The sequence below is a fragment of the Oncorhynchus clarkii genome, chromosome 2 (genome assembly GCF_045791955.1).
Source record: "Oncorhynchus clarkii lewisi isolate Uvic-CL-2024 chromosome 2, UVic_Ocla_1.0, whole genome shotgun sequence".
Classification (NCBI taxonomy): domain Eukaryota; kingdom Metazoa; phylum Chordata; class Actinopteri; order Salmoniformes; family Salmonidae; genus Oncorhynchus; species Oncorhynchus clarkii.
Genome location: NC_092148.1, coordinates 57306339 through 57316990, shown reverse-complemented (window position 1 = coordinate 57316990; position 10652 = coordinate 57306339). Strand labels below are relative to the sequence as shown.

Genomic DNA, 10652 nt, shown 5'->3' with positions numbered 1-10652 from the left:
TTTGAAGGTCTTACTCACATCGGTTGCGGAGAGCGTGATCACACAATCGTCTGGAACAGCTGATGCTCTCATGCATGTTTCAGTGTTACTTGCCTCGAAGCGAGCATAATAGTTATTTAGCTCGTCTGGTAGGCTTGTGTCACTGGGCAACTCTCGGCTGTGGTTCCCTTTGTAGTTTGCACATTGAGAGCAGCAGCTCTAGCCTTTAGCTCAGTGCTGATGTTGCCTGTAATCCATGGCTTCTGGTTGGGGTATGTACGTACAGTCACCGTGGGGACGACGTTATCGATGCAATTATTGATGAAGCCAGTGACTGATGTGGTGTACTCCTCAATTCCATCGGAATATCAATTATATTGGCAAGAAATTCAACAATGGAAATTCATGCCCACAAAGATGGAAGGCAGATAAGGTCACAAAGATGGAAGTCAGATAAGGACCATTCTAGCCAATGAAAGGGCAGATACGCGTGTGAACAACAGGCACAACTAAGTCATTTTTCTCAAAGTTGCCCAGAAAGCCACATGCATCCACTTATAGCAGTACATTATTTGTAACAGCATAAACATTTTGAAACCTCTATTAGATCAAATAAGCCTCATGTTATTGGAAACTCTCACATAGACCTCCATACAAAACAATCCCCACTTGGCCTCCCGAGTGGCGCAGCAGTCTAAGGCACTGCAGTGCTTGAGGCGTCACTACAGATCCGGGTTTGATCCAGGGCTGTGTTGCAGCTGGCTGCGACCGGGAGATCCATGAGCAGAAGCACAATTGGCCCAGCGTTGTCCAGGTTAGGGGAAGGTTTGGCCGGCCAGGATGTCCTTGTCCCATCTCACTCTAGCGACTCCTGTGGCGGGCCGGGCCCATGCACGCTGACACAGTCGCCAGTTGTACGGTGTTTCCTCCGACACATTTGTGTAGCTGGCTTCCAGGTTTTTGGAAGCCAGAAAAAAAGATTAGAATAATAAAAATGTTAATCCCCACTTGGTCTGCTTATCTCATGCGAACAGATTTTGGCCAGAGTACTGTAAATACTCTTGCTTTGCCTCTTCCTCTCTGGTGCAGCTTAACTTCTTCCAGTGTAAAGTAATTGGTAGCATGTAACATTACTTTGAACTAGCTAGCTAGCTATATTTTCAGAGTACCCACTGGGCACAAACACAGACTCAACGTTGTTTCAACGTAATTTTTCACAACGTATTGTGCCATGGATTATGGCATCATGGTTACCAAATTTCGAAATAGACAAACCTTATATAAAATACGTTGAATTTCTACATTAAAAACAATGTCAGATCTACAATGTTGTACACTATAAGAAAATAAAACAGTCTAGGCAGAACATCCTACTGGAAAATGTATCTATCTACAGCTACCTTTTGGTCTCCCATCCAGGGTTTTAACGCAACCAAATATCAACATTTGATGGAGATGTATCTTCTAGTGCCATCTGTGCCACTGACTTAGTCTGACTTTAAGTCCAGTTTGCCTACATATTAATAATTTATATTTTGGATTCAAGTTAAAGTCTAATTTAAAGTTTGATTTTATTTAGTACTATCATTTAAGTTAGATTTTGATTGAGACATGAATCCAACATATCAAGGAAACATGTCAAGGAAACAGCAGAGGGAGCCCCCCCCCCCCCCTATCCACATCGATGCGACCACAGTGGAGAAGGTGGAAAGTAGAGTTTGACCGATTAATTGGAATAGCTGATTAATTAGGGCCGATTTCAAGTTTTCATAACAATCGGAAATCGGTATTTTTCGGCGCCGATTTTTACAAATATTTGTACCTTTATTTAACTAGGCAAGTCAGTTAAGAACACATTCTTCTTGGGGGATCCAATCTTGCAACCTTACAGCTAACTAGTTCAACGCAATAACGGCCTGCCTCTCTCTCGTTGCACTCCACAAGGAGACTGCCTGTTACGCGAATGCAGTAAGCCAAGGTAAGTTGCTAGCTAACATTAAACTTATCTTATAAAAAACAATCAATCATAATCACTAGTTAACCACACATGGTTGATGATATTACTAGATATTATCTAGCGTGTCCTGCTTTGCATATAATCTGACTGAGCATACAAGTATCTAAGTATCTGACTGAGCGGTGGTAGGCAGAAGCAGGAGCGTAAACATTCATTCAAACAGCACTTTCGTGCGTTTTGCCAGCAGCTCTTCGTTGTGCGTCAAGCATTGCGCTGTTTATGACTTCAAGCCTATCAAATCCCGAGATGAGGCTGTGAAATAACCGAAGTGAAATGGCTAGCTAGTTAACGCTCGCTAATAGCGTTTCAAACGTCACTCGCTCTGAGCCTTCTACTAATTGTTCCCCTTGCTCTGCATGGGTAACGCTGCTTCGATGGTGGCTGTTGTCGTTGTGTTGCTGGTTCGAGCCCAGGGAGGAGCGAGGAGAGGGACGGAAGCTATACTGTTACACTGGCAATACTAAAGTGCCTATAAGAACATCCAATAGTCAAAGGTTAATGAAATACAAATGGTATAGAGGGAAATAGTCCTATAATTCCTATAATAACTACAACCTAAAACTTCTTACCTGGGAATATTGAAGAGTCATGATAAAATGAACCACCAGCTTTCCTATGTTCTCAAGTTCTGAGCAAGGAACTGAAACGTTAGCTTTCTTACATAGCACATATTGCACTTTTACTTTCTTCTCCAACACTTTGTTTTTGCATTATTTAAACCAAATTGAACATGTTTCATTATTTACTTGAGGCTAAATTGATTTTATTGATGTATTATATTAAGTTAAAATAAGTGTTCATTCAGTATTGTTGTAATTGTCATTATTACAAATGTTAAAAAAATTTAAAAAATAATCGTCCGATTAATCGGTATCGGCTTTTTTGGTCCTCCAATAATCGGTATCGGTGTTGAAAAATCATAATCGGTCGACCTCTAGTGGAAAACTTAAAGTTCCTCGGCGTACACATCACTGACTAACTGAAATGGCCCATCCACACAGACAGTGTGGTGAAGAAGGCGCAACAGCGCCTCTTCAACCTCAGGACGTTGAAGAAATTTGTCTTGGCACCTAAAACCCTCACAAACTTTTACAGATGCACAATTGAGGGCATCCTGTCAGGCTGTATCACTGCCTGGTACAGCAACTGCACCGCCCGCAACCACAGGTCTCTCCAGAGGGTGGTGCAGTCTGCCCAACGCATCACCGGGAGCAAACTACCTGCCCTCCAGGACACCTACAGCACCCGATGTCACAGGAAGGCCAAAAAGACCAGACTGTTAAATACTGTTAAATAGCTATCACTAGCACATTAGAGGCTGCTGCCCTATATACATAGACTTGGAATCACTGGCCACTTTAATAATGGAATACTAGTCACTTTAATAATGTTTACAAATTTTGCATTACTCATCTCATATATACTCATACTCATACTCATATACTGTATTCTATCCTATTCTACTGTATCTTAGTCTATGCCGCTCTGACATTGCTCACCCAAATGTTGAAATATTCTTAATTTCATTCCTTTACTTTAGATGTGCGTGTATTGTTGTGAAATTGTTAGATATTACAGTTAGATATTACTGCACTGTTAGAGCTAGAACCACAAGCATTTCGCAACACCCGAATAGCATCTGCTAAGCACATGTACGTGACAAATACAATTTGATTTGATTCATTTGTAGACAAACTGGAATTAAAGCAAGCCAAGTCTGTGGCACAGATGGTACTATTCAAGCACTAGATTAAGCACATCCTTTAAAATGCTGACATTTAGTTGTGTCAAAACGCGCATTGATAAACATTTGGGTAATGTTAACAACTAACCACAAATCAGACATTGTTTTTCCATTGGAATTTGGTTGTGCTCTTAGGTGGTTGAAAGCATAGTGATAACACATTGGAATTGGAAATTCAACTAGCTTTTTGAGTGGGTGAATATAGGTTGTAATCGCATTGATCTACAATGTCTCAACCAAATATTACCCAATTATCCACGTTGAAGTGGTGTGCCCACTGCCCAGTGGGTAGCTTCCTCAATACTGACTACCGCCAAGCTACTAAAATTTAGCTAGCTAGCTAATTACAGAAATGACTAATATTAGCTAACTTTAGCTAGTTAAACTACATGTAACGTTAGTTAGTTAACTTTAGATCACTAGCTACTACACGACACTGCTGGTTAGCTTGCGTGACAACGAAGCCAGAAACTAGCCAACCACTGCAGCAGTTAGCTAGTTAGCTACATTAGCTAGGAAAACACAAACATACGAGATCGAGCCCCTTTCCCACTGCGCTGATCAACGGCTTCTGTGGGCAAAATACGCTTGCTAACGTTAGCTATGTTAGCATACGTTAGAAAGCTAAAAACACTACTCAAATAAACTTACCTCATGGATTTATTTGGGGATTTGAGACAACGTTTTTTTCTCCAAGTTCATCCAAATTTCCGAGAGACCAGTGTAAACGTTTCAATTTAACGTTGCTAGGCTAGAACGATGTTTCGAGCTTTATGATCGCGTGACGTCATCAGCTACCTTTGGTTGAACAGCCAGTGCGTTACGCGACAGTGCGCTCCACACAGGAGCTGTCTCGGACAAGCAAGGCTAGTACGCTGTCGGTTTACATTGCGAAAATAGACATTTAGCCACTGCTATAATCTGTAATAAGCAGTCTTTCACAAATCCAGAATTTGTGTAATTAATTTAGCCCTTGTAAAATAACTGTAAAAATGTGCGATCATTGCAGACACAGAGGGCATGGAGTCTCAAAGAAAATAAGGGTTAGTGCAAATGTATGCAGACTCACGTGACGTCATTGATGCAAATCATGTATTTTGGGAATACTTTACTTTATAAATGAGTTAGGAACTTTCCTTAACTTCATCTATGATATTTAATATTGTAGAAAGTCAGAAGAAAACTGTCAGGCTTCAATGGTCAACTTGCAGAGGTTGAAATGTTGCCCAATGGATTGTCTGCTAAAAGAATGCATTGTGAACTACGGCGAGAGACCTCTGATTCGGAGCAACAAAGACCTTTACCTGCATCGGAAGTTGCACGTTTCTCTAAAGCACAACCATGCGTAGTCCAGTTAAACAGTGACGGCAGATATGGATGTGTTGCAATTACCAAGGATGGGGTTATAGCACTGTTTCTTCCAGACAAGAACCCTAACTGTGCAAGAGCCCTACCTGGAGTCCAGGAGCTAAGGCCATTCTGTGATAGGACTTTGCAATTAAAGACAAGGCAAGGAAAGAACATCGAAAGCAGGTAGGCCTGGACTTTAGCTGGAAAAGTGGTTGTATCCAAATAGATCTGTCCTGTATGGTTGGTACAGGATGGAGTGTAGATTGTATAATACAAGGTGTTGAGTCAGAACAGTGCTCATAAAAACGTGATTTTCTCTTCAGCAACCTCTCCCTGCAGAAAACATCAACACACGGATTGTGTGGTGGTGTGATAAATACTCCGATCATCAATGTGAAAGGAGACAGCCATAGATCTTCAGCATTGAGTTCTTTGGATGGAGTTCCTTCCTCATGTCATAATGGATCAGAACATTGCCCAAGGTGTGATGCTTGTTACAATGGAGGATTTCCCACACAGACCAATGACAAATGTAGAGAAGAACTTACCGAACTGCCCATGCCTGTTGCAGAATCAGACCGAACATCTAAAAACGGACAAACCATTTTACAAAGAGCCCTACGGTTCCTGCCTTTGTTACACACTGTTTTTGTCCCATTTTGCGCTCTGTTGGTGGCTGCTGACCTGTACTGTCATTGGAATGGAAGGTCATGGTGCCCTGAGAGTGGCTTTTCTAGTCTGTTATCTAGTGTAGCTTGTGAATACCATCCTCCAGTATGACTAGTTAATCTCAATGATAGGATAACATTTTCATATAAGTCATGCTCTCATTATTTCTGATCTGTTAATTAAATAAAGAACTTCATTTAAATCCCTCTTATTGATCTCATATACATGTAACCTATAACCATTTCTGAAAAGTGTTATTTTAACACCTTCAAACTAATATTTTATGGCAACTATCTATGGATAAAGGCTACAGAAAAGTTCCAATCTATTGTCACAAAATAGATATCGCCCTTTGATTCAGGATTTCCTGCTTTCATAATTGAAATGGATCAGTCCACAAATCCATGGAAAGATTCTAACTTTCTCCTTGTCTGTAAAGGTTTTGTATTTTGACATTTTAACCACTGAGAGGCTCTAAAATAAATATTTTAGATTCACTGATCTTATAGCAGTTTTAGTTTAGACATACACGATAAATGGTTTTTCTACAAATGATATCACGTGAGATTCTGTTAATGAGAAAATTGATCCGACTTTCAGAACTACTGTCCAACTCAATGTTTCAGGTTGCAAAAAGTACATGACGATGTTATTGTAATTTCATCGTGACATGACCACTAAGCCTACAGGAGGGGGTAGGTGGTTGTGACGTCTGAATTTGAGGAACAGGTAGGACCCCCCCTACGCTTTATCCCCCCTACACTTTTTTGTAGTTGCTTGGGGATTATAAAAGGCTACCAGAATCATCCTAACCCAAACGAGAATCACTACATGGACATTGAAGTTCTCTCCTCATCTATGAGCATACCTATTTTGAATAAAGCCTTATAGACGTTTACATTATATTTTCTCTTCCACCCTTGAACAAAACTTTAAAGGTAAGCAGATTTAAGACTTCTTTATAAATGTTTGTTTTGCGACTTTCAACTTCTAAAATTTTGAGATTTTCTACAACTAAAATGTTTTTTTATATCTTGCCTTAGATGCAGAAGTCTATTGGAGTAGTTTGCATATCACTCATTTTCTGCGCAGCTCTGTCAGAAACAATTGGATTAGTGATTGCGGTAGGTCAACGTTGTATTGTATTTGGAAAAATGTTGTCTAAAATGCTGTGATTTTCTCGTTGTTTTAACTAGAAGTAGGACTAGGCTATTGCAAACAACATAAACATTATATTGACGTTTTAATGACTAAACACCATAACGTGGCATTGAGAGAATCGAGTTATTGCAATATAGTTAAGTTGAGCAATTGGCATTCAACATTTTTAATTTATTCACAAGTGAAATACTGTAGTGTGAGGTGTGTGTGTGTTTGTTGAGTTAACTGATGAGTATACAGTCTGTATAAGGAATCTGATTTAAGCGTGTGTGTGTGTGTGTGTGTGTGTGTGTGTGATCGCAGGCTAAAGAGAAGCGAGGATGGACACTGAACAGTGCTGGCTACCTTTTGGGTCCTCGTAAGTGACTTCTAACCAGGGTTGGGGAGTAACAGATTACATAATGTAACGTTACATGTAAGGGATTACAAAAAACGGTAACTGTAATCCGTTACAAGCAAAACATATTGTAATTACAGATACTTTTGAAAAACTAGATGATTACTTTTAAATTCACAAAGGATGTTTGCGAAAAAAATATTTGACACTTCTGATTGCTCAATGACATTTAAACCAGCATCGAAAAAAGGCTCAAGTTTCAATTTGTTCCACCTGAGGGAGTCTGACCACAAGTCAGATGCCACTATGATGACACACTAAATGTGTTTGATGGATCGCGGGAAAAGAGCAGGAATAGGATTTTGTAGGCTACAGCCCACACATTGCTTCCAATGGTGCGACTGCTGTCGGCATCCAACGATTATCCAATTTGAATAATGTTTAGAGGTAAGGATGACAGCAGTGGTGTAGTCTAGGGCGATACGGATATCACGTATTATTGATATCTACATAGCGCAGTGATGTGAATCACACTGCTGCTCTCATTTAGCTATTTGCGCCTTACGGATTGTGGTTGTTGAGGATGGCTGTTCACAAATCTAAAAGTATATTTGAACCCAACAATGGTTGAATTCAATAAATGTAAGCTGCTTATCAATCATTGTTTTTTAAACCAGTGGACAGCCAGTGAAAAATGCGCTCTTGCAACAGCTGCATAGTGCGGATCCCAGCCTATGGATAAATGTAGGGCTTTTATTGCTCAATCTAATCCATGCTGATAAAAAAATAAATCCATAGGCCTAATGGACACATGCTCAAACTCACACACTTTTGATAAACTTAAAGGGGCAATTTGTAGTTGCTACATCCATTTTTGGATTTATAAATGATATACATTAATGTAAAGATGCAGTAGAAAGCGATGGATTAGAAGAAGTATACATAACCAACACATAAAGTAAAATGTAACATCCATATATGGCCAGCTATGTAAACTTTAACATTAATTTATCCTGCAATAGATGTCGTTCAATTGGTAACATACATTTTTGTCTTCTTCTAATGCAGTTTAAGAGGAATGTAATCTAAAAGTAACTGAATGTAATCAGATTACTTACTGAGTTTGGGTAATCCAAAAGTTAAGTTACCGATGACAAATTTCTACAGGTAACTAGTAACTGTAACGGATTACATTTAGAAAGTACCCAACCCCGCTTCTAACTTATTAACAATATATACATGTACAGCCTCTCAATCACAACAGTCAACTCCTTTCTCCTAGTCTTAACCTCATATTTGTTTGCCCATTGTACACTTTTTCACCTGGCTGTGTGATGTGGCATGATGGTTTCCAACATACTTGTTCTGTGTAATTATTGGACTTTTATGTTGTCATCCCTGACTATATTCACTATATTATAATATTTTGGAAGGTATCTGCTTTAAACAGGATAACCTATTCATTCCAAAGGTTAATGGATTCTTGTCAACAAAGAATGAGAATATGTCCTAAACTAGTTTAATTTTCAAACACAAATGCAATATGCAGTACCTCTGTCATATGCAACTTTGTACTTTTAACTGAGGATTTATTTAAATATCACATTTAATCCAATCTGTCAGCTGAATGCCAATGACAGTAAGTGGTTAACTGCACAATGTTAATTTAAACATCTCAATACTCAGTGTGCACTACTTTATAGACACAGGTCAGTGTTGTAAGTTCAGGTAAAATGCCATCATCCCTGTGTTTCAGGTCGTATTGATCACCTAATACAGATAAAGGATAATCCCAGCGTAAGGGGGAGAGAAGAACTGCTAAGTCAATGTAAGATAGCTCCTGCAGGACATGGGAGTCAACGGAGGAATTGCTCTGTGACGCATCGCTCTGTGTGCTTATTTACTGTTTCCAGATGAAGCGTATTTCATGTCTCATAATGTATTAAACAACCAAGCAGAGGTGTTTTATCACGGCCATGGTCCCTATGTTAGTTTATATTTCTACCTGTTTATGAATGATTCAATTGTCATACAGGAGCTTAAATCTCAGAAAGGCACTGTGAGAACAAAGACAATAATGCTAATGTTATTTTAGTATTTAATTATACTTGATGTGTGATGACTGAGGCTATGGGTTAAGGTAAAAATTCAAGGATTACAATTCAGATAATTAGTGCACTTACATGATTGTTCAGTGCATTTTTCCTAGCCCTCTTGACTTAAACCTCTATTAAAGTTGTGAAAAGGGAGTGGTATTGCAGCCATGTTCTGGTCTGCACCTTGCCCCTTTGGCTATAAATTAAAAACATAAGCAATGTGCTCTCTGAGATGCACAGTGAATGAAATTACTCTCCAAACGTTCATTTAGCCTAGCTTTCTTGGTTTTTATTTATTTTTTCTTAGCATGTGGTTGGACTGTTCCTTAATATTTCTTTCCTTTTTAGGTTCTGTATCCATTCTCAAATGTGTATGTGCCTATCCTTCACTTATTCCATTGGTGAATATAAGTTGTAAAGCAATTCCGAGACTCAAGCCCTGCAGGTTGCTTTTCAGACTCATGACAGATAAAAGGAAAAACGCACGCTCATAAATTACAAGGGTGCCTTGAGGCTTTAGGCAGGGCTGTGGTGTTTGTGCGTGGTGTGCAATGAAGGGGATTTCATCTAGGGAATGGGTGAAAGTCAGCTGTGCAAACTATGATTTTGTCTTGTTGTTCAGATGGCATCGACGGTCACCGGACGCTCAGTGACAAGCATGGCCTTGCTGGTAAGAGAGACATGCCCCGGGACTATGACTTCAAATCAGGTGAGAGGCTCAAACAGCCATGTAAAACCTGGGGCTTGTAGCCTACAGTTTATAGACCCTATGAGAGGGAAAATCCAACGTTCAGAGTGCTGCAGTACAGTAAGTCTGTTTTACTCAGTGTCTTCTACACCTTTTTTGCAGGTTCCTTGAGAATAACAGATGAGGATGTACTACACAATGTCATTGACTTCTTATCATACATGCAACTTAAAGGTGAGTTGATGTCTGTTATGAATGTTTAATTACAGCAAAATATATGACTGCGTACTCCATCAGGAGTTTTATTCATATCATAAACAGTTATGTTGACATGTTCCAGAGTAAAATGATCATATTTTGATTTAATATTTACATTTGTAGTCAGATTCCTGGCAGTATATAGTTAAAAACATATTTGGAACAGAACAACTTACTAGCATAGTCCTGATCAGATATAACCAACCATCTGACTGTGCTCACTCAAATGTTTTTTCATCTACTTTGCAGAAATCGGAGCTCTGGATACCCTGCCTTCCTTGCTCACATCAGAAGAGATGAGTCAGCCCTAGTTCAACATTCATTGATCTATTCTCAACTCTTCAAAAGCCTGC

General features: G+C 39.4%; 1 protein-coding gene across 2 annotated transcripts; it reads left to right on the top strand.

The window, feature by feature from the left end:
- The first annotated feature begins 6802 nt into the window (after positions 1-6802).
- LOC139381684 (galanin peptides-like) lies at positions 6803-10652 on the top strand. Of its 2 annotated transcripts, XM_071125384.1 has the most exons (6): positions 6803-6883; positions 7224-7278; positions 9014-9085; positions 9976-10062; positions 10204-10275; positions 10549-10652. In XM_071125384.1, the coding sequence occupies exons 1-6, from the start codon at positions 6803-6805 to the stop codon at positions 10608-10610; spliced, it is 429 nt and encodes a 142-aa protein (XP_070981485.1). In that variant the 3' UTR covers positions 10611-10652. The 2 variants fall into 2 exon arrangements, with proteins under 2 accessions (XP_070981485.1, XP_070981494.1); XM_071125393.1 differs by lacking the exon at positions 9014-9085.